This window comes from Neophocaena asiaeorientalis, unplaced genomic scaffold, assembly GCF_003031525.2.
Source record: "Neophocaena asiaeorientalis asiaeorientalis breed wild unplaced genomic scaffold, Neophocaena_asiaeorientalis_V1.1 scaffold240, whole genome shotgun sequence".
In the NCBI taxonomy this organism is placed as follows: Eukaryota; Metazoa; Chordata; class Mammalia; order Artiodactyla; family Phocoenidae; genus Neophocaena; species Neophocaena asiaeorientalis.
Genome location: NW_020185331.1, coordinates 960,836 through 985,250, shown reverse-complemented (window position 1 = coordinate 985,250; position 24,415 = coordinate 960,836). Strand labels below are relative to the sequence as shown.

The following is a 24,415-nucleotide window of genomic DNA, read 5'->3' as shown; positions in this document are numbered from 1 at the left end:
GGGCCTTCTGGGAAGAGGCTGTGCAGGCTCCAGAGCTGTTGAGGAAATTGGTTCAGCCAGAGGGACTGTGGGGCTGTTGGGCGGGTGGGGAAGGGATGCTGAGTAGTTCACTGCAGTGGAACAACTGAAGTCCAGTGCAGGGTTGGGAGTGTGGTAGAGGAGGCCTGGGGGCTTGTCTCTTTGCAGGGCCCAGACTCAGAGGGGCCCAGCCATGGCCACTATCGTTTTTTCTTCCACTCAAGGACCTTTCAGTTGGGTTTTTTTTTTTTTTCTAATTTAAAAAAGTGTTTAGGAGAGTGTGATGAGAGAGTGCAGTGTGTGTGGACACCACTTCTCCCCTCCACCCTGGACACTTGTATTCCAGACTTGCCGCGGATGCCCCTCGTGGGTGCAGGATGCAGAGAGGAGAGAGGCCTGAGGATGGAGAGAGGGCCCTGGGAGGCCTGCTGGCTTCTGTTTGCCTCCAGGTCCAGCACTTTCTCCTGCTCTTTGGGCCATGGGGGCCTACACTCCTGCCTTCCTCGGTATGTCCCCTTGCCTCCTGGCCAGTTTGTCCACTGCCCTAGCTCCCTGCCCGCTGCTGAGGCCTGGGAAGCCCATGCCTTCTCCCAGCTTAGCCCCGAGTCTGGAGGCCCTGTTCAATGCGGGTGGGTGGTTTTGACCAAGGAAGGCTGCCCAGGGCACCCCCAGGCTGATTGTCTGGGAGCCTGGTTGGAATTCCAAACATTGATTGGATGGTGGCTGTGGTGAGAGGGGTCAGAGGGCCAGACAGAAGCCACGTCTGCCACCGGGGCCTGGCCGGCCTGGGCTCTCTGAGCAGCACTCGATGGGCTCCGGCAGTAGAGACACACGTGGTGCAGGGGGAGTTGCCTCCTGGTGAAGCTCGTGTCTCTAGTAGCAGGTACACTGGGCTTATTGCTGGGCTCTGAGTGACTGGTGGTACAGCCCGGTGCTGCCACTCCATGTGACCTGAGACCCAGTTTCCCCATCTGTAAAAGGGGATGACGGTTGCAGGTTGATGGTGAGGACTAAGTGAGTGCATGCATGTAGAGGGCCTGCAGGCGTGTTTGGCACATGGTGGGTGTTCTCCCTCTGGGGAGAGTGATACCTACTACCTCATAGGGTTTTTGCCAGGATTCACTCATTGTATGTGTGTGAAAATGCTTTGTGACTCTTAGTTTTACTATTTGAGAAGCTCAGGCTAAAGGCTTGAGGGTTCAGGTGGGGCAGGAGAGAGGGCGGTGGGGGGCAAGCATTTGAGTGTTGGCCGGACTGCAAGCTGGGGTCTGGCTCTCAGAATGCTCCTTCCCTGGACTGTCCCGCGTCCCTTAGGGTTTGGAGACAAGGCGCGGGTCAGTGTCATGCGGGGAGTCTCTGCAGGGTGGATGGCTCTGGAGCCAGACTGCTTGGCTTTTTAGCCCCTCTCTGCCATTCAGCAGCTGGGGGGACCTTGGGCAAGGTATGGGGTTTAATTCACTCATTCAACAGATAGCTGTCTCTTGAAGGTCTGCATGGTGCCGAATGAATAGTCCCGCACAGAAATGGAAACCGCGCCTCTCTCTCCGAGTTTTGGTCCAGCAGGAGAGATGGAGATGAATGACACAATAGGAGGAGAATCACGTAACTGCAAACTGGGATAAGTGCTCTGGAGGAAAGTGTGACTTCTCAGGCCCCCATTTCCTTGCCCATAAAATGGGGATGATGACAGGACCTGCTTCAGAGGGCGGTCCTAAGGATTAAATGTGGTGATGCTGGGAGAAGCACTTTGTACTGGGCCTGGCACACAGCAAGTGCCCAGTAAATGGTAGTATTATTCTTGTTATTAAGGTGACAGAGAATTGCAGGGCTGTGAAAGGAACTTGGGTGCCACTCAAGACTGGATCCCAGCACGGCCCTGCTCTCTCTTCCTTCATCAGGCAGCCACTGGGCGCTCTGGATCCCCAGGGATCCTTGGGGCACAAGGAGACTGCCCCTTTCGCGGTGCCCCCTCTCAGAGGCAGGGGGCTGGCTGCGGTGGCCCAAGCTGCCCGCGGCTGCCAGCAGGGGCGGCTGTGCTCTTTGGGGGCCGGCTGAAGGGCGGCGGGGACAGGCAGCCCCCGCGTTATTGGGAGCAGACGGGAGCTTGGCGGAGCTGCTGTCTCAGTTCTGTGCCGGCATTAGCAGCTCGGCAGGGCTCTTGCTTAATGGGATTTTCTTCCCAAATGCTGTAATTATCGCCATACAAATACTTATTACCCAGAGCAGATGACGGCCGGGCCTTGGGCAGTAGCCAGGGAGCTGGGCTGTGCTCGGGGTGGAGAATTGGCTCCGTTTTTTGAGCTCGAGACTCCCTCCCCTTCTCTCTGGATTCCAGCCTGCCGTGGACAAACAGCTGTTGGGCACCTGCCGTGTGCGAAGTGTCTGCAGAGGTCCAGGGTATGGACTCGCTCCTCTGGGAGCTTGCGGCCTGGTGGGGAGAAAGGTCTGTCTGCGAAAGAACAAATGTGTAAGGATGCCCATGGGGACGTAGAGCACAGTGGCAACCAGCGCAGCCTTTGCTGTGAGAAAGGCCCTGTTTGAATCCCGCCTTCATCAACTACCACCTGAGAGATCTTGGCTGACTCATGAGTGACTCAATTTTCTCATCTGTAAAATGGGAGCAACGTAGCATTTACCTTGTAGGGCTGTGAGTTCAAATGAAATTGTCCATGTAGCGTGGTTAGAATAACGTTGGCACGTAGAAAGTACTCCATCAATGTTAGAGATGAGGAGATGGGAGTGAGACATGGAGGAGGAGATGTATCCCTACAGTGATGGGGAGGTGGGATTTGAACTGGGCCTTGAAGGTTGGGCAGGAATTAGGTGAGTGAGCAGTGAAGCCAGGGCAAGGGAATCTGGGGGCATCCAGAAGTGAGTGCCGTATGTTTGGGAAGGAGATCCAGCTGGTGGGGTGAACGTTTGTGCTGGTGAGTTCTGAGAGAGGAGATTAAAGTAACGGGTAGGTTCAGGCCATGTGGCTGGGGAATGGGGAGCCATCCGAGGGTGTGTGTGTGTGTGTAAACTTTTATATTAATTTTTTTTTTTACTATTCAGTGATGTTTAACAAATCTAGTTGTACAAACATCACCACAGTTCAATTTTAGAATATTTTCATCACCCAAAAAGATTCCTTGTGTTCACTGTAATTTTAAATTTTGTTATAATTTCAAACTTACAGAAAAGTTGCAACAAAAGTATATCCCTTATCCAGACTCAATTGTTTATATTTTGCCCCCTTTGCTTTATCATATATTATACACACACACACACGCACACACACCTTTTTTCCTTGAACCATTTAAGAATAGACTGGAGGCATAACTTTTTTCCTCTAAAAGCTTCGGTGTGTATTTTTCTAAGGACAATAAGGCTATGAAAATCAGAAAATTTAATGTCGATACAATACTATTATCTACTCCGTGGTTCATTTTAGAATTTCATGAATTGTGCCAGTAATGCCTTTTGTAGCTATTGTTTTGTTCAGGTTCAGAGTTCTGTCCAGGATCATACGTGGCATCTACTTGTCATGGCTCTTTATTCTCTGTTAATTTGGACCAGTTCCTTAGCCTTTCTTTGTTCTTCTTGACCTTAACATTTTTGAAGAATACTGGCCAGTTATTTTGTAGAATGTCCCTCAATTTGGCTTCATCTGCTTTTTTCTCATGATTGCGTTCAGGTTATGCATTTTTGGCAGGATTGCTAAATGAGCAACGTTGTGCCCTTCTCAGTGGGTCACATCAGAAGACACGAGATGTCAGTTTGTCCCAATATTGGTGATTTTAGCTCTGATTACTTGGTAATTTGGTGTCAGCCAGGCTTCTCTGCTGAAAAGTTACTATTTTCCCCTTTGTTATTAATAATTGACTTGCACGGAGATACTTCCAGGCCATGTAAGTATCCTGCTCATCAAACTTTCATTCACTAGTTTTGGTTCCACTGATGAGAAATTTGTAACTCCACCATGTCTTCTCTATTTATTAGTTGGTATTCTACTGCAAGAAAGATTGTTCGTAACAGCATGGACTTGTGGATTATTATTTTATTCATTGGGTTATAATTTGTAATAATGTTACTACATTATTTTGATGTTCAGAGTGTCCCACATTTGACCAGTGGGACCCCTTCAAGGTGCTCCCGTGTCCCATTGACAAGACCCTTTAAGCACTTGCCTCCAGGGGTTTTGAGTGGAGAGTAACAAGTGCAAAATGGTGTTTTAATATATTCTGTTTCCTGGCTTTGGTATGGACAATAAATGGAGGGAGAGACCAACTGGTTGGTGGTGGGGAGACCAGTTGGTTATGGTGACTGTGATTTCCGACAGCAGTTTTTCTATCACTGCTGTATTTTTGTTCTTAAAAAAAATTAAAAAAAACTTTTATTTTAAAACAATTTTAGACTTACAGAAAAGTTGCCAAAATAGTACAGAGAATTCCCATACACCCTTCACCCAGCTTCCCCTAATGTTAACATCTTTCTTAATCATAGCACGATGATCAAAACCTAGAAATAAACATTGGTACAATACTGTTAGCTAAGCTATAGACTTCATTTGTATTTCACTAGTTTTCTTCCACCAATGTCCTTTTTCTATTACAGGACCCAATCCAGGATCCCACATTGCATTTAATAGTCATTTCTCCTTAGTCTTCTTCAGCCTGTGACAGTTCCTTAGTCTTTCCTTGTTCTTTGTGACCTTGACATTTGTAAAAAGTGCTGGCTAGTTATTTTGTAGACTGCTCTTCGGTTTGTGTTTCTCTGGTGTTTTTTCATGATTGGATTGAGGTTATGCATTTTTGGCAAGAATGCCACGGAGGTGATGTGCCCTTCCCAGAGCATCCTATCAGAGGGTAGATGACATTGATATGTGTCATTGCTGATGATGTTAACCTTGATCTCTTGGTTAAGATGGTGTCTGCCAGGGCTTCCCTGGTGGCTCAGTGGTTGAGAGTCCGCCTGCCGATGCAGGGGACATGGGTTCGTGCCCCGGTCTGGGAAGATCCCACATGCTGTGGAGTGGCTGGGCCTGTGAGCCATGGCCGTTGAGCCTGCGTATCCAGAGCCTGTGCTCCGCAACGGGAGAGGCCACAACAGTGAGAGGCCTGCATACTGCAAAAAAAAAAAAAAAAAAGATGGTGTCTGCCAGGTTTCTCCACTATAATGTTATCTTTCCATTTGCAATTAATAAATATTTGCGGGGGGAGATACTTTGAGAGTATGTAATATCCTTTTTGCCCTCAAATTCTCACCTACTAATTTTAGCATCCATTAACGGATCTTGCCTGCAACCATTATTATCCAATTTTTCTTTTCTATTTCCCTCATTGGTTCTACATTTATTAATTGGAATTCTTCTGTAGGGAAAAAAATCTTATTTCTTTTTAAGAAGGTGGTTTGTTGGATGGGTACATTGGGTTTTGAGTTTCCTGAGGGCAGGGACTGTGTCTCATGTATCTTTATGTTTCCATCGCCTCGTACATAGTAGGTGCTCAAAAAAAATGTGTGTTCAATGAGTTTTTTTTTTTTAAACCTGTGGTAAGACATTTCATGATTCTGATCCTTGCTTTAGAAAATATGATCATTGTGATAGGCTGAATAATGGTCCTCAAAGATGTCCACATCCTAATCCCTGGAACTTATGAATATGTTACCTTACAGGGCCAAAGGGACTTCGCAGATGTGATTAAGTTAAGGATCTTGAGATGGGATATGATTTTGGATTATATGGGTGGGCTCAACATAATCACAAGGGTCCCTAGAGACAGAGAGGCAGGAGGGTCAGAGTCAGTAGTAGGAGAAATATGACGACAGAAGCAAGAGATTGGAGTGATGCCAAGAAGGGGCCATGAGCCACAGAATGCAGGCGGCCTCTCGATGAAAGAGGCAAGGAGATGGATCCTCCCCTAGAGCCTCCAGAAAGGAATGCAGCCCTGGGAATCTCTTGACTTTAACCTAGCAAGACTGATTTCAGACTTCCGATCTCCAGAACTGTAAGATAATTTGTGTTGTTTTAAGCCACTAAGTATGTGGTAATGTGTTATAACAGCAGCAGGCAACTGTTACAGTCCTCACAGAGTTTGGAGGGTACAGCAGAGGCCAAGGCATGAGAGGAAGCAGGCCTGGACGGAGGCAGAGGGTGCAGAAATAGCAAATGGGAACATCAGAGCAAATGGGAACGTCACAGGGGACCCTATGGCCCGAGGCTGGGAGGATGATTTTGCAGAGTAAAGTTGGGAGGGTGACTGATCCTGGAGAGAAACCATGAAGTTAGCTTCTGCCTCTTTTGTTTGAATTACCAATAAACAGCCATGTGAAAAAATGACCCTAGAGGCAGGAATAGGGGATGGTCACTCTGTTGAGTGTTCAGGCTGGAGAGACAGTTGGGAGGGTGTCCTGGGGAAGTAATGTGACCCACGAGGGCAGTGAGACAGAGATGTCACAGGGAATAAAAATCTCCCGGGAAGCTGGTATAAAATGCAGATTCCCAGGCCCATTCCAGAGTAGCTGAGGCAGCAGGTCTTTGGCAAAGGCCATTCAGGTGATTCAGTTGTGGGAGGTGCCCAGGACAGAATCCGAGAACACTGCTTGGTGCTGGGGTCTCCTGGTGAAGAAAGTACGTCCTTTGAAGACGCAAGAGGACTGCCTTTGGCTTCCACCCACATTCAGAGGGCAGCAGGAAGGGAGGGCCACCAGGCAGCAGCTGGGGGAGGGGCAGGAGGAGCTCCTGTTCACAGGGGAGGCTTGGCCCGACGTTTGTGGATTCCAACCTGGGCGATGCAGTTACTGCTAAAGCCAAAGAAGGCGTCTGGAGATGGTGGGGGGAGGGTTAACAGTGTGGAGAGCAGCCAGTCTGTCTGAGGATGAGGGCCAAGGAACGCTTCTGGAACTGCGACTGGGGGGTCACTGGCAAAGCTGGGCAGAACGGTTTCCTGGGAGAAGTGGAAGGCGGAAGCAGATGGTCGGGAGCGAGTAGGTGGTGAGGAAGTTTGCGGGAGGAGAGAACAAGCACGGGAGCTCCAAGGGGAGCCGCTCAGAGATTGTTTGCAGAGGGGCAGGTGGACTGGAGTCCCACTCGGGGGAGAGGGGGTGGGAGGCGACTGTGGAAAAGAGGAGCCAGAGCTCTGGGTGGTTTGGGGAGGGGAGGACCTATGACAGGTCAAAGAGCAGAGATGGAGAGCATCGAGGAGGGAGTTGTGATGGTGTTGGTGGTCACCATTCAGAGCCCTTACTTTGTGCCCAGGCTCCGAGCCAGGTGCTTTACCCACGTCCACTCTTTCACTCCTCATAACAGTCCTGGGAGGAAGGCATTACAGGTCCCTGAGGGACTGGTTCCTGGAGATCCACCCACCCAGCACCAAATAAGGTTCCAAAATTCCCGATGCTCAAGTCCCTTATATAAAATGGCGTACTATTTGCGTATAACCTACTCACATCCTCTCCTATACTTTAAATAATCTCTATATTACTTATAATACCTAATAAGAGGTAAATACTACATAAATAGTTGTAAATACAGTGTAAATGATATGCAAATAGTTGCCAGAGCAGGGCAAATTCAAGTTTTGCTTTTTGGAACTTTCTGGAATTTGTTTTTTGTGTGTGGAATATTTTCGATCTATGGTTGGTTGAATCTGTGGCGGTGGAACCCCCGGATAAGGGGGATAAGAGTCTACTGCACTTACCCCTGCTTTGTAGATGAGGAGACGATAAGAGAGGTGGAATCGTCTGCCCTGGCTTAAACAGTCAGCTGGTAAGTGATGCTCTGAGTCTCGAGGCTTTGAGATGTGTTTCTGTTTAAATTTTTTTTTTAAATAAATTTATTTATTTTATTTATTTATTATTTTTGGCTGTGTTGGGTCTTCGTTGCTGCACGCGGGCTTTCTCTAGCTGCGGCGAGCGGGGGCTACTCTTCGTTGCAGTGCGCGGGCTTCTCATTGCGGTGGCTTCTCTTGTTGTGGAGCATGGGCTCTAGGCACGCGGGCTTCAGTAGTTGCGGCTTGCGGGCTCTAGAGCGCAGGCTCAGTAGTTGTGGCACAGGGGCTTAGTTGTTCCGTGGCATGTGGGTTCTTCCCGGACCAGAGCTCGAACCCATGTCCCCTGCACTGGCAGGTGGATTCTTAAGCACTGTGCCACCAGGGAAGCCCTGTGTTTAATTTTTAAATTTGACTACCACTCCACACATCTTAATAAGGCTTGGCTTCATTCATTCATTCATCAGACATTCATTTAACACCTACAAAACCTCTGTCGGGGCTTAGCACTAGGACATAAAGGGAAATTGGCCAAGATTGATTCCTTCCTGCATGTGTTTACAGGGTGGACCCAAGTTGCAGGCTGGCACAGGGAGGGGTGTCCAGCCTAGGGGTGGGGGGTGGTGAGCAGAGTTGGGGGATGTGAGGAGGTGGTGTTGCAGGTTGAGGTCAGGACCAGGGAGTTAGCTGCTGGGTGGCCTCTCAGGGGCCTGGGGTGGGCAGTGAGTGGAGAGGGGGCTGGCAGGCAATGGGCATGGAGGCCTGGTGGCCACCAGGGAGTGGGGCCTGTCTGTAGGGATGTGGTTTTGGGGTGGGCCCCAGACCTGAGAATGGTATTGGCAAGAGCAAGACCAGGCCTCAGTAGTGAAGGAACGGAGGTGCAGTTTGTGCCTCAGAACAGAATGCACCATGGAGTTGGGGTTAAGAGCTGGGCTCTGATCGCCTCTCACCCATTAGGATGGCTACTATAAAAAAACTGGGAAATGACAAATGGTGGCGAGGATGTGGAGAAATTGGAACCATTGTGTGTTGTTTCTGGGAATGTAAAACGGTGCGACTGCTGTGGAAAACAGTATGAAGGTTCCTCAAAAAGTTAAACATAGAATTAGCATATGATCCAGCAAGTTCACTTCTGGGTATATACCCAAAAGAATTGAAAGCAGCGTCTCAAAGGTATTTGTATACTCATGTTCATAGCTGGATTATTCACGATAGCTAAAGGGTGGAAGCAACCCAAGTGTCCACTGATGGATGAATAGATAAACGAAACTTGTAGACATGCAATGGAATATTATTCCGCCTTAAAAAGGAAGGAAATTCTGACACATGCTACACCATGGATGAACCTTGAGGACATTGCAAAATAAGCCAGTCCCCTTATCTGAGGTACCCAGAGTAGTCAAATTCGTAGAGACAGAAAGTAGAATGGTGGTTACCAGGGGCTTTGGGAGAGAGGAATGGGAAGTTACTGTTTAACAGGTACAGAGTTTCAGTTTTGCAGGATGAAAAAGTTCTGGAGATCTGTCATACAACAATGTGAATGTACTTAACACTACTGAGCTCTACGCCTTTTCAACCTACTTACCAGCTGGCTGAACTTGAGCTGGTTACTTAAATTCTTTATGCCTCAGTTTCCTCATCTGAAAATCAAGACTGATAGCAAACCTTTGAACCAGGTGGTATTATGAGGCTTAAATGAGCTGGCTTGGCTGTGATAGTATAGATATTGCTAGTACTCAAGCCAAGGAAACAAGATGGGAGCCAGGAGCCTGGGCAGAGCAGGATCCGTAGGAAATCTGCTGTGGTGTGAGGCCCCTGACTACTCATCCCTGGGACTTCTTGATTCATCACACAGTGGAGGGTGACCCCAGCCCTGGGGTTGGTGCCAGGCCTGTGGGCTCTGCTGAGGGGGTGGAGGAGCCTCTGGATCATGACCCACTGAGGCTTGAGGAAGGCTTGGGGCTGATGGGAGGATGCGCCGGCCTCGGCTGTGATGTGCTGGCAGCAGCCAGGCTCCGTGGGCAGGATAGTTCAGCTTACATTTAGTGAGCAACTGCTGTGTGCCAGGCACCCCCACAGGTGCTGGCTTACAGATGTGGCCTCTGCCTCTCACAGCCTGGCAGGGGAGACTGGCCTTTAAGGCCAGTCATATATACTTTTTTATTTTGTAATTTTTTTTGTAATTAAAAAAAATTTTTTTTTATTTATTTATTTTTGGCTGCGTTGGGTCTTTGTTGCTGCCCATGGGCTTCCTCTAGTTGTGGTGAGCGGGGGCTACTCTTTGTGGTGGTGCATGGATTTCCCATTTTGGGGAGCACGGGCTTAGTTGCTCTGGGACATGTGGGATCTTCCTGGACCAGAGCTCAAACCCGTGTGCCCTGCATTGGCAGGCGGATTCTTAACCACTGCGCCACCAGGGAAGTCCCCAAAGGACCTCATATTAAATGCACAAATCAAAATGCCAGCTCTGGAGGACGAGCTGAGTGAACACCTGTGGGGAGGGTGGTTTAGAGGAGGGGACATTTAAACTGAGGCCTGAAGGATGTTGGGAGTAAGCCAGCTGTGGGTTACTCTGTGGGCTCTGGATCAGAGCCCAGCCAGCACTGGCAAAGGCCCTGAGGCAGAAGAGCTGGTTGTTGAAAGTGGAGGAGCAGGGTGGCTGAAGCCCTGGGGGCTGGTATTTTCCTAACAAGGGAACTGAGGAAAAATCAGTCTTTTAACCTGTGGGCTATGGAATGGTTGTTGGTAAAACAGCAGTGTCCTCTCTGTGTGAAGCTTTCCTTGGCTGATGTCCATTTGGGGAGAGCATTTCTTAATGAGTGTGGGTTTTTTTTTTTTTTGAGTCAGGGAGCAGGGAAACATGGTAAACTCACCCAACCCAGTGCTATTTAGAATATGTCAGTTTGAATGCAAATTTATTCTTGCATTCAAGAAATACTTACTAAAACATCTATCAGGTAACAGGTGCCATGTACTACGTTAGGCCCTGGAGATACAATAATGAGAAAAAACTGGCACAGTCCGTGTCCTCAAGGAGCTTATACATGGGGAGGGGTAGAGATACCAGTCAAGGAAGGTCCCAAATCCATATAAAATTGCCCCTGATTTGTGCTGCAGAGGAGAGGGTTAGAGTGCCCTGTGGGCCTGTGATAGGGAGGTTGGACCAATTGGAAGGAAAAGTTGGAGTGAGTTAGGCAAAGTGGAAGGAGGGAGCCGTGCAGGCAGAGGGAATGGCAAGTTCAAAGGCCCTGCCACCAGAGGGAGCAAATCAGAACAGGGAGAGTCGGGCAGGCCACATGGGGTTTGTGGTCGGTGTTAAGGAGAGTTTTCTCTTGATTCCAAGAGTGGTGGGGGTTCATTGAAGGGCTTAAGTGGGGAGTGACATGATCAGATGTGCATCTTGAAAAGATCACTCTGGCTGTGGCCTGGAGAACAGATTGGAGGGGAGCCAGAGGGAAGGTGGGGAGCGGAAGGTGGGGAGCGGTTAGGTGGCTCTGGGTGCTCCATGCAGCCAGTCCACCTGCAGGTTGGGGTGTGGGCCCCTCTACCTCTGTTGGGCGGCAGCTGGGTAGGGACATTCTTCATTCCCTTGGTTCTGCTGTCTGACTTTGCAGACACGGAGTGCTGTGGATTTGGCCAGGGTAAGATTTCAAAGGACAGCGCTGAAGAATACAGTTCCCCAGCCCGGAGGCCAGTCTCATTCACAGTCAGAGCGTGCGTGTTTATTTTTTGGAGACCTGGCAGGAAGGGAATTTAGAGGGCAGCTGAGCCTCCCCATCACCATTGCAGGTTTGGGCCCTTGGGGAGGAACCAGCACCAGGAGCGGTTGCCTTCCCACCCAACCGTGAGAAATGCTTGTGAAGGGCGTGCAGCCCCCAGAGCACTCCAAGAGGGGCCCAGGGTGTTTGTTCCTACAGCTTTAGGGAATCCAGTGGTTTCTCTCGGTTTATCACAAACACCCAGATGCTGGGGATCAGATTCTTGTTTCCCGAGAGGATTCGAGAAATCCTGGTGTGTTTTTGTTTTTTCCTCAGTAATTTTGCTTCAGAGGATTTTCTCCCAAATCTTTCACCACCGAGGTTTTTTCTTTCAGGTTAGGACCACATAGGAACGGATGGGAGTCAGGGCCATTTGCCACTGGAGTGTATTTCCTCCTGGGGAGAAGGATGGATGCAGAGCCATCACTTTTGGAAGAGAGAGAACCGTCTCAGGGCATCTTCCCTGGGCCTCAGCATCCTGGGGCCTGCAGGGCAGGAGCAGCCAGCTCCTCCCTGCTCAGCATGGCACAGCCAGCCCAGCACCAGCCTGAGCTGAGCCTGGGGCACCACCCTTCTAGTGGTGCTGTGGTCCTTGAGGGAAACAAAACAACAGCAACAATAGTAGTAGTAAAAATAATTGCAGCAGGGAATATTGATACAGAGAGCGTTTATGTATGCCAGGCACTGCTCTTGGTGCCTTAGAAATAGTTAAGTCATTTAAACCTCACCACATCTCTAAGAGGTGGGTGTTATCATTATCTTCGTTTTACAAATGGGGAAACTGAGGCGCAGAGAAGTTAAACCTTGTGCCCAGGGTCACACAGCTAGTGATCGTAGAGGAGGAATTTGAAGCCGGATAGTCTGGCTCTAAAGCCCAAGCTCAGCTGGCTGGGAAGCTGCCCTGATGTTGTTGTTTGGGCAGAGCACACGGTCTTATTATAGGGCCCCAGGATGTCTGTCTAAGTTGTTCCTCAGCTCTGTCCAAGGCATGATTGCTCAGGGTGAGGGGTGGCCTCTACAGAATCCAGCAACACGAGGCATCATGATGAAGGGGAAAGAACCTGGATTCACGTTGGCCTGGGTGGGATTTGGTCCTGGCCCCACCACTTATGAGCTGGGTGGCACTGGGCAAATAGCTTCACCAATCTCTGCCTCAGTTTCCTCATCAGCAAGACGGAGAGAACTTGACTCATCTCGTAGGCTACTGTGCAGGTGAGATGAGATGAAACATGCTTGGAGTTGGGCTCAGAGCCTGCACACAGAGGCGCCCAATAAAGAGAAGTGGTGGATGTGGGCCCTGGTGGCAAGAACCTCAGGGACCCCAGGGTAGCTCTGGATCCTGGCTTCTTCCTGAGAAGCGAGGCTGGGAATTGCCCCAGAGGGCCCACCCCACTTGCCTGCTCTGGCTGCACAGGTCTGAAGGTCACAGCAGCTTCTCTGGTTTTCCCAGGCGGATTGCTGGGGAGGGGTCTCCATGGCGACACTCAAGGAGCACCTGTTGGAGGAATCAGGCACCGGGAGAAAAATGACCTCCTCGCCTCATTCCAGCAGCCTGTGCTGAGGGTTCCAGGGGAGGTGGCCGGGCCACCTCGAGGTTGGAAACTCGATCCTGTTGGGCTGCCCGGCTGAGGGGAGAGGGAGGGGACCGTGGAGGCCATTCTCTCAGCCTAAGTGGCGCTAATGACTCCTTAAGCTGCAGCCCCAGACCTGCGAACCCGATGAGAGCTGCCTCTGCTTCACAGGCTGCCTTCTCGAGGGCTGTCCCCTGAGAGGGGGCGCTTAGCTTAGCTCCAGGTTACAGACCAAAGCTGATGGGGGAGGCTGGGGGCTGGGGCGGCTTGGGCTTCCATCGACATTCTTGCCTGGAAGCCACCAGCAGGGCCTCCCGAGAGAGGGGCTGTGTTTGCTCTGCTGTCTGTACCATTGTCCTCCTGTGCCTGCCTGTCCCAGGTCTTTTCTTGAGTGGAGGTGGAGTGGGGTGCAGGAAGTGAGGGGGAGGGGTTGGAATCCACTGATGGCTAAGGAATGTGCCCCAGAGTCTGTCCAGTGGAGCCTGGTGCCAAAGGTGAGAAGAGAGGCAGGTAGATGAGCATGTCATCAGAAGTCCCTGAGAACTCCCCACCCCACCCTGCCCACCTTATGGGAAGTCCATCCTCAGGGATTCCTGAGTTCCATTTGGGCCTTGCCTTGTTCAGACAAGTCTTGACATCTGTCTTTGCCTCAGTTTTGCCGTCTGTGAATTGAATAATTATTGTAGTCAATTGCCTGATGAACCATGGTTGCCATGAGAAGGAGTGAGTGAATGATTGTAAAATTCAAGATTTCTCATGACCTTTGACTAATTCCGTTTCTAGGAACGTATTCCTCCCAAATGCCCACCAAGCTTTATGCGGTATTATTTATAATCGAACAATACCAAAACAGCTTAGATGTTCCAGTGACAGAGAATCAGGGCATGCCCAGTAACTTGATATATCCAACGGAAGGGATCCTTTATGCCAATCAAAATCGTAAATGGAGGACGAGCAGGGAATGACATTGCAGAAGGCGTGCACACCATTTATGTCTCATTCACTCTTGTATCTTCAGAACCTTGCAAAATGCTTTGCAAATAGCAAGTCTTCAGTAAATATTTGTCATATTATCTCCGCTCGATAAAACTTATATCCAAAGGTAACAGGCTTGAGAGAAAATATTCCAGAATATTAACAAGGCGTTCTTTCTGGGTGATGAGCTAATGTGTGATTTTTCTTTATTCTTAAGGTAATTGAAAAAATTCAATAATGTATATATATTACTCGTATTTTTCAGCACAATAACTTGCCTATTTTGTTGACTTTAAAAATAGAGATGTCTCTTAAAAAATTTCAAACAATGCAGAAAAGTATGAAAAGGAAGCTGAAGTCCCCTTAAGGCCCAGCACTCAGGGGTTACAGGCACTCACATGCAGCGAACAGCCCCCAGCGAACTGGTTCTATGCATATACCTCTACTGATATGCCTGTGAGTTTTTACATAAGTGGGCTCGGGGCATACAAGCTGTCTTGAAACCCTTTTCCCAGGGGCTGTATCAGGGACATCTTCCCTTGTCAATACAAAGGGATCTGTACTGTTTTAAATGGCTGCATGGCATTCAGTTTCACAGATGTACTGAAATTTAACTAACCATGGCTCTGTCGACGTCCACTTAAGTTTAATATTTTTGCTTTTATAATCAATGATGACATATATTATAATCAAAAACATAAAACCGGGACTTCCCTGGTGGTCCAGTGGTTAAGAATCTGCCTTCCAGTGCAGGGGACGCGGATTCGATCCCCGGTTGGGGAACTAGGATCCCACATGCCACGGGGCAACTGAGCTGGCGTGCCACCCCTACTGAGCTCGCGCACCTCAACGAGAGAGCCACGTGCCGCAAACTACAGAGCCCATGTGCTCTGCAACCTGCGGGCCACAACTAGAGAAGAGAAAACCAGCACGCCACAACTCGAGAGAAGCCTGTGCACTGCAACGAAAGATCCCGCCTGCCGCAACTAAGACCTGACACAGCCAAAAATGAATAAAATAAACAAATAAATAAATAATAAATCTTTTTTAAAAACCCCATAAAAACACCCCAAATTCCTTGTGGTTTGGGGTTCAGGGATGAAAGTTTGAGCAGGATAGCCCAGAGGGAACTGCCTGCTTGTGGAGGGAACCAGTCTTCAGAGCTTTGAGATGACATTCTCCTTGTTTGAAGTGAGGTCGTGTGGCAGGGGGAGCAACAAAGAGAGGCTCAGAGGTGGCCGTTTCGGGGAAGAATATTTCATTCAACAAAAAAGGCCTTTACGCTGAAAAGAGCCCATCTCACGTGGAGAAGGCATCCTCCCAGCATTTAGGGCGGGAAGGGGCTCAGTCTGGTGCTCTCACCGATGGCCCCGTTACCTTGGAGAGGCCTCAAACCCCTCAGAGAGATCCTGTTAGAAAAGAGCTGAGGAACAGGGAATGAGTTTTTCCAGCTGCTCCAAAGGATCAGGAGCCAGGCCCAGGGGAAGGACAGAGAGAGTGATGAGTTGAATAAATTACCAGCTTGTCAACTTGGGGAGAGAGCCTGTCCTGGTGGAAGAAGCCTGGGCCCTAGGATCAGACGGCTACGGGTCCAGATCCCTGCTCTGTCCTTTACCAGGTGGTGACCTCGGGAAGACCTCTTTGAGACATTTTTTCCTCATCTGTAAGATGGGCGTGATAACTACCTTCCAGCATCTTGTAAGGATGTATGCAAAGCCTAGTTCCCAGAGTGTGTGGAAATCAATAACATTTTGTTCTTAGTGGAAGCAGCTCTAGAACATCACACTTCTGAAACACTCTTAGGAAAGGGAGCTTGCGGTTTTTCAGAGTAGCTTGGACTTGGGTTGGGATGGTGGAAACACCTGGAACCTTTGACCAGAGTTGGTAAATGAGGAGACTGGGCCGCAGGTAGAGCGTGTGAGTGTCTGTGCGCGTGGATGTGTGTGCGCGAGCACAGTTAAGTTATTGCTAAGCGTACGGGGGTCGTGATGATGGTGAGGAAGAGGAGGGGGCAGGGTGGCTGTGGACACGGGGCTGCACAGGAAGCCAGGTGAGATGTGGAGGCGACGGCTGGGTTTGGAGCTGGGCCTGAGTGAGATTCCGCTGTGTGTGGCTCAGTGGAAGAACTTTCTGGGGAGTGGAGTGCCTGACCCCTGGAGTGGCCTGCCTTTCCAAGGCTGGGCCAGCTCCCTATGAAGAGGAGTGGCCAGCAGAGGCTGAGTGACCTTCTCCAGGAGGCTGGGTGGGAGGGGGCGGGAGGTGGGGTCCATGTCCAAGGTGCCCAGGGCATGACTGGAAGGGCTGAGGGAGGAGCACGTGGTCTTGGGAGGGAGTAAGGACTGGAGGCCCTGGTGGTGTGAGTCACTGTGGGGCTCGGCCTCCCTTCCTGGGCCCTGCCTTCCTGTCCCCGCTGCAGGACTGGCCTCATGGCAGCTCCTGCCCGGAGGCCTCACTGGCTCCCTGTCTTTCCTCTGGTTCCTTTCTCAGGCCCTCTGGCTTCGACCCACCTTCCCCCAACACTGCTTCCCACGGCTCCCAGCCCTCCAGATACTCCGGCGTTTATCCTTCCCTGGAGTGTCCATTCCACCCCTCTTGCTACAGATCTGCCTTGTCTTTTGGACCTCAGCTTGAGTCCCACTTCCTCAGTGCCCTTAAATGGCATGGCCCTCCCTGCGCTCTCCTGCTTGGAATCTGGACAGCTTGTGGGAACCAGTGCCACCAGATGATGGCATTGGTATCCCCAAGGGGCCCCTTTCCAGGTGCAGGCCATGCTCTTTGCTTGTTTATGCCTCATGTTACTCCTATGAGGTAGACAGTTATTATCCCTATTTTATAGATGAGGAAACTGAGGCTCAGCAAGGATTCTACCTGAAGAGCCTCTCTAATTGGCTCGTTTCTAAATTCTTTCCTGTGTGAATGTCTTGTCTCTCCAACGAGACTGAGCCCTTTCAGGGCAAAAGCTATGTTTTGGGGTTCCACAGCACTCCCAGCAGTGAGTCCGTGCCCTGTGCGTTCCTTTTGGTCAAACATCTGCTGCAAAGAGGTCCTGGCTTGTTAGGACGACACAGACTTGGGGGTCCCGGGGCTTGGCTGGGAAGCACCCAGCCCCGTTGGTGAGATGGTTGACTTAAGCCACGTGGAGAGGGAGCTCGGAGCGGAGCCCTGGCCTGGGGGCACCCTGGGCAGCTCACCATCTGCTTCTCTCCTTTCCTCTCCCAGGGAACTCAACGGCAACAAAATCACTCGGATCCATAAGAATGACTTTGCGGGACTCAAGCAGCTGCGGGTGCTGTGAGTATGGCATGCTGCTGCCGCTTGTAACCTTTCTCCTGCCCCCTCCCCTCAGCGGTGGTCTCATGGCAGAGCCCTGGTTGTGGGTCGTAGGGTTGTAGGCCAGCTGGGCCCCTCCCCTGCGCAGTCAGTCTTGGGATGCCGTGAGCGGGTGGGTGGAGGTGTGCCAAGTCCTGACCCAGAGTGGCCACTGTCTCCCATATGGCCGAGAAAATTGGGTGTGGAGTGGGCACCAGTAGTCACTTCCTGGCAGAACCTGGGAAGATGGGGCTGCCTTGTCCATTGGCTGGTTCCTGGGGTGAAGGAAGACCAGGCCTGCTCAGGCTGCCGTAACAAAAGACCAGAGATGGGTGGCTGAAACAACAGAAATTAATTTTCTCACAGTTCTGGAGGCTAGGAGTCTAAGATCGAGGTGCTATCAGGGTTGGTTTGTGGGAGACCTCTGTTCCGGGCCATCTTCTCGCTGCGTCCTCATGTGGCCTTTCCTCTGTGTGTGCACACAGAGAGATCTCTGGTGTCCCTTCTTCTTACAGGGACACCAGTACTATCAGATTAGGGCCCTGTCCTTACGACCTCATTTAGCCTTAATTACGTACCTTATCTCCAAACACAGTCACAATGGGGGTAAGAACTTCAGTGTATGAATTTTTGGGCAGGGGGGATGACCCAATTCAGTCTATAACAGTCTCCGCAGCTCTTTTGAACTTGTGCCGCAGAAAGACTTCCCAGCAAGGCCACAGACTCCCTGACTTGAGGAGGAAGAGACTGGGAGCCATTGAGGACAGAGGTGACTCCCCTCAGGTGCCTGAAAGTGGCGGACATTGGAGGTGGCAGGCATGACTTTGTCGGGGTGGCCACCAGCCAGCGAAGGGGTCATCCATGGCACCTGCCTTGTCAGGCTGTGCAGGGCTGAGGAGCAAGGGGAAGGGGTGGATCCCTTCACCCGCTCCTGCTCTGTTGATCTTGGGGTGCAGAGACACACCTACATGTGTGCATTCTGATGTGAGGGTGTCTCAGCCCACCAACTCAGGTGTGCAGGGAAGAAGGGCATTTTAAAATTTTCTCTGCATCAGTTTTGACTTTGAGCCCACATCCCACCTGGCTGGCAGGAAATTCATTAGCAGACAGTCATAGGGTCCCTCATTCCCTACTCCCAGGGTAATGCAGGGGTCCTGGGGCCTCAGTTCTTTCAGAACTGTGGACTTTGCCGCTCAGAAGGTCTTTGGAGGAGCTGGTGACCCTGTGGTCGATCCTTTCTGGGATTGTAACTGTCAGGCGCTGGGGAAGGGGTCTCTGCGTCTCCAGAACCACTGACTTCGGAACCCTTCCCAGGCTGAGGAATCTCTTCTGAGTCTGGGGAAGCCCTCCCTCCTGCCTGGTGTTACCCTTCCCCCCACCTCCCCGCACACCACCCAGCATAAGCTCCTCAAAAGCACAGCGTTTTTGGAAACAAAGCAGAGGAAGAGAAGTGCCTGGTGGCAGCTTCTGCCCGCTGCCCAGCCCCAAACTTCATTTGAGGCCCTTGCGGGAGCACATAAGCCACCTGCTTGAGAGTAGGGAGGGGAAAACACGGGAGAAAGACATACTTGATGAGCTCAAAAATTACCACGCAGCGAGTGATCTGCCGGTGAAGAGTGCTGCCCTGCCAGCTGGAGGTTCTGGGTTTCAGGGCGCGTTGGTGGTAAGGAGGGGCAGAGTCCCCCAGAGCCAGGTGGTTCAGCTGGCAGCAGATGTGGCCAGGTGGAGTGGGGGAGCAGGCAGTGGGGGTGTTGTCTGCCAACTGCAGAGTGTGTTTGCCACACGTGTGGGCTGGGCCCAGTTGGTACATGCTCCTCTCTCCCTGCTACTGGCCGATCTCCCCTGCTCTGCCCCCCGGGACATGCACGCTCTGGGCTGGAGAAGGGCACGTGCGCCAGCAGCACAGAGCCAGCCCCCACTGCCTGGGTGCGGGCTTCCCTGAGCATGCCTTTGGAGCGATGGCCTGGTGCTCTGGTGGCCCGTGGCCTTCTGCCATGCAGGCAGCTTCAGAGGGTCAGCATGGGGTAGGGCCGGAAGCACATCTGGCTGCTGGAGCTGGGTGTGTTGAAGAGCCTGTGTCGGGAACTTGCAAAGCTGTGAGGAAGTTTTGTTGGCTCAGGCCAGGGCTCGGATTGTGTGCGTCGCGGGCATTGCTCCTGTTTCACTCCTTGTGCCAGCTGTCTCTAGGAGTCCTCGTCCACCGTCCTGGAGCTGTTCTTGTCTCTTTCCTTCCCCAGGCAGCTGATGGAGAACCAGATTGGAGTGGTGGAACGCGGGGCTTTCGACGACATGAAGGAACTGGAGCGGCTGTGAGTATCTGTGGGCACAGGCTCAGGAGGGCGGTGGGGACTGGCGCCGCGTGGACTCGAGAGGCTGAGTCTGGTGGCAGGAGGGGGTGCTCAGGGACAGGACTGCACGCCCAGCCTGCCTCCCGCCTGCTAATGGGGGCCAGGGGCAGCTGTAGCCGTGGAAGGGGTCGCAGCGTCATCGTGAGATGATGGCAGAGACAGCTGGAGGTGTGCTCACTGCATATTCTAAACACAGGCTATCCTTGTTGTTTTTCCCTGAGAACGCATCATGGCACAAAATCCACACAATACAGAGGAAGTGAAATTTATTCCTATAATCTTATACTCCACGCATAACCACTGTTATTGATTTGTGTGGCTTTAAAGGAAGCACTAGTGTGCCGGGGGGACCAACCGCAGGGAAGCCCTTAGGAGCAGTTTCTTGGGTGCTTGAGGCCACAACACAGAACTGAAGGTGTTGTTTTCTGATTTGCATCATTTGTTCCTTAGGGGGCTTTTGAGTTTGAAAATAGGTCTTGATCAGTTTTTGCCAGATTTCAGATTGGCAATAATGAAAAAAAAAAGAAGGTAGTATGGGTGAGGTGGGTGATGGCCACTCACATTCATGGTGGTCACTGGCCTCATTTTTCTGCTTTGGTTTGGCTGTAGGTGTCAAGAGTTCTGAAGTTCCTGCCTTTTGAACCAGAAAGTCCATTTGATTTTAAGGAAATAATCAGAGACATGGCTAAAAATTTATATATCAGGATCTTCATTGCACATTGTTTAAATACAACAAAAAAATTGGAAACATCCATTCTGGTAGAGATATAAGATATAAAATCACATTTCTGAAGAACTATTAAGGCCATAGGAATGTGTCTACAATATCACATTAAGTGGAAAAGGCAGGAAGTACATTTATACTAGGCAGGATTTTATTTACACATTTACATTTGTATAAATAAAATCAACTTGTATATGTACAGAATACAGGAGGAAGAAAATAATTGAGACTATTGACTCTCATCACCTGGAGTGGTGGGATAACAGTTAACTTTATTCTTTTATTTTTTTGTGGATTTTTTTCCCAATGAGTTTATGATGATAATTATAGCTATTACTGATTGCCTTACTCTATGCCAGGCACCAAGATAAGTGCTTTGTCCTCTAATATCTCATTTAATCCTTAAAACAACACTGTGGTCAGTGGTATCTTACAGATACCACAGAGAAGCGGAGGTGCACAGAAGTTCAGACACTCGCCTTATGAGATGATTATTAAATGGTTAAGTGCAGAAACGGGGGTTAGAACCCAGATCATTTTGCCTCCAGAGCCCGAGCTCTTAATGGCTGTAACCTAATACCTTACTTTTCTCTTTTACTTCAGAGAAAGTAAGGTATTAAATAAATGGAAAGAATATGGTTGTCTCATTGCCTTCCTGCTGCCTGGAGAAAAACCAAGTTGAACTTTTCCTCATCCAGGCCTAAAATGGAGCCATAAGGAGCCCAAAGCTAGAACAGATAATTCATCCTGTGTTAGTTTTCTTTAAAAGGCTCAGAACAAAATACACGTTCATGACCTGGTTATGAGGGGCTGATTTGGTCCTAACCCATTCCGGCTCCAGCTCCGGAACTGCCATGCCCTGGGGAAGGAGAAAGGGTGGGAAGGAGTCTAGATATGATTGGTGGCCCATGTCACATCTGCTGCTGCCACCCAAGGCTGGGCATGGTGCTTCTTTTTGAGTCATAATGTGTCACTGCAGACTTTGTCCCTTCTGTCCTTTTCCAGTTCCTTTCTTCCGGAGTGGGTCACCAGCAACTGCGTGGTGGGCAGTTACTGGGGTGTGTGATTGCTCTGTCCCTGGGGACGTCCAGTGCTGGGGATGGCCCTCTCCTCTGACTTGTCAGAGACCAATGGTGGATCAGTTAATCATAAAAGTTGGATAAAGTGGGGAGTCATAAAACCCATACATACTCTAAACATTTCATTTTATGTTAAAATATATAATGTGCATTTCCTGACCCTCCCCGCCCCCGTTTTTGTTTATTTTTTATTTTTGGCCAAGGTCTTACTTTTTAGTGTGAGATGCTGATTGGAGTTCTGTATTATTTTCCTCGCCTAAACCACACACATATACCCTGCTTACGATTTTTGGTTTTGGTTTCTTTAAGGTGGAATGAGATTCTTAGAAGGCCCTTGGAAGCAATCTGGCAGGAGAATTCTGAATTTCTTTTATGACTCCCCTGCTCACCCCCTGCCGCCCAGTCTTTTACTTAATTCCACAACTCTTTAATTAACAACTTTCCTTTTATTGACTCTTACCAAAGCATTCAACCAGTTTTTGTAGAGATGACTCTCTCTTTTCACGCTAGTATTGATATTTCGTTCATTTAGGTAGTCGTCAGTTCAATTATATAACTATAAGTACCTCTGGCATAAACAGCTTGGGAACAGACATGATTGGTTCTTGTGCGCAGTTACAGACTCGAGCGCAGAAGCAGAAGTGTGCGGTGCTGCCGGCCGTGAGGATTGGTGGGTCACAGGCATCGGTTGTCTGATGTTGGGGGGCGGGGCGCTCGGTCACCCTGGGCCGGCTGAGGGTGACCGTGTAACGTGGAGGCTGCCGAGGTGGGAGACGGGGAAAGGCAGGCTTCAGAACCCACCTCTCCCACTTGGTGGTGACTTGGGTGAGCCACTCATCTCTGGGCATCCCAGTCCCCTCAGCTATCAAAGAGACAGCTCAACGAAGTCTACAAACATATTCTGAGAACTGAGAGCCCAGCCACGTGGTGAGATGGTGGTGGTCAAACCGTACCCATGGGGTTGTTTTTGGGAGGAGACGGGAGGGTATGTGCATGACCGTGATGCTTCGTACTCGAGAGAGAAACCCACCTTTTCATTCTGCTTTCCCTCTGATGGTGAGGTAATGCCTATAACGCGTTTATTCTGGTGCCTGGCACAGAGTAAGGTAAGGCTAGTTGGGACTCACTACTATTGTTGTTATTCTTAGCTTCCTGTAGGTCCCTCACCACCCTGGGTCCCTCCTTTGATTTTCTACTTTAAACTAGCTATTTAAACTAGCCGTTTCCTCTTAAGTGTTTTTCAGAAATTAAAGCCAGAAAAATGAGAAGGTCTTGGGGGAAAACAAAACAAAACAAAACCCAGTGATTTCCAGGCAGTGTAAATACAGGATTAATTTATTAGACGAGGTTAAGGAACTTGGAGCGATCTGATGTCTACTCCTGTTGCTTTAAGATTACATTGGTGGTCCCTTTTTTTCCGAGGCAGTGATGTGTTTCCCTAGGAGCCTGCCCTTTAGAGTAAACTTCTCACAGCTTGTCTAAAATTGCAACCCTAATTGTACCGTGTTAGAAAATGGTACCTTTATCACATATCAGATGAAAAGTGACCTCCTAGGAGGTAACCACAGACCAGTTACTACTGGCTACATCGAATTATATTTCTTCCTCCCTCCCAGCAAAAGAAAGCTTTTTTCCAGTTGGTTTATCATCCTCTAGAACTGTTAAAGGAGATGGTTGTGAGAAATTCAAAGTATACGGTAGGGCTTCCCTGGTGGCGCAGTGGTTAAGAATCCGCCTGCCAGTGCAGGGGACACGAGTTCGAGCCCTGGTCCAGGAAGATCCCACATGCCACGGAGCAGCTAAGCCCGTGTGCCACAACTACTGAGCCTGTGTGCCACAACTACTGAAGCCTGTGTGCCTAGAGCCTGTGCTCCACAGCAAGAGAAGCCACCGCCATGAGAAGCCCACACACTACAGCAAAGAGTAGCCCCCATTCACCACAACTAGAGAAAGCCTGTGCACAGCAGTGAAGACCTGATGCAGCCATAAATAAATAAATAAGTTTATAGAATAAAGTTTAAAAAAAAATTCAGACCCCTTAGCCTGGCCCTCAAGGCCAGACAGGATCTGGTCCCAATCTACTTTGCCAGTTTTACTTTCAAAACCTCACCTTCTCATCAAAGATAGCCCTCTGATGGTGACTTCCCTGGTGGCCCAGTGGGTAAGACTCCACGCTCCCAATGCAGGTGGCCTAGGTTCAATCCCTGGTTGGGGAACTAGATCCCGCATGCATGCCGCAACTAAGAGTTTGCATGCCACAGCTGAGGAGTCCGAATGCTGCAACTAAAGATCCCGCATGCTGCAATTAAGAGCCGGCACAGCCAAAATAAGTAAGCAAATAAATAAATAAATAAAATATTTTAAAAAAGAAAGAAAATTGGTTACATATCTAAAGATCAGCTTATTTAAAAAAAAAAGATAGCCCTCTGACAGCCCCCGTATGTGGGGACATCTTCTTAGACCCCCCAAAGCTTTACCCAAACCTCTCTTGTGCCTCTAGCTGAGCTCAGCTAATGTCATGTATTCATTTGGCAAATAAATGTGTTGCACGCCTACTATGTGCCAGGCACTGCGGTGGGCTCTGTGACACAAGAACGGAACAGAGGGACTTCCCTGGTGGCACAGTGGTTAAGAATCTGCCTGCCAATGCAGGGGACACGGTTTCGAGCCCTGGTCCAGGACGATCCCATATGCCGCGGAGCAACTAAGCCCGTGCACCACAACTACTGAGCCTGTGCTCTAGAGCCTGCAAGCCACAACTACTGAAGCCTGCGTGCTTAGAGCCCGTGCTCCACAACAAGAGAAGCCACCGCAATGAGAAGTCCGCGCACAGCAGTGAAGACCCAACACAGCCAAAAATAAGATAAATAAAAATTAAAAAAAAA

General features: G+C 49.9%; 1 protein-coding gene across 1 annotated transcript in view; it reads left to right on the top strand.

Annotated features, from left to right (window-relative positions):
* Positions 1–24,415, top strand: part of SLIT1 (slit guidance ligand 1) — a 170,481-nt gene that overhangs the window by 3,443 nt on the left and 142,623 nt on the right. Inside the window, exons 2-3 of the mRNA XM_024734826.1 lie at positions 17,290–17,361; positions 19,617–19,688. Coding sequence (XP_024590594.1) covers positions 17,290–17,361; positions 19,617–19,688 — 144 coding nt within the window. The remainder of the gene's footprint in view (positions 1–17,289; positions 17,362–19,616; positions 19,689–24,415) is intronic.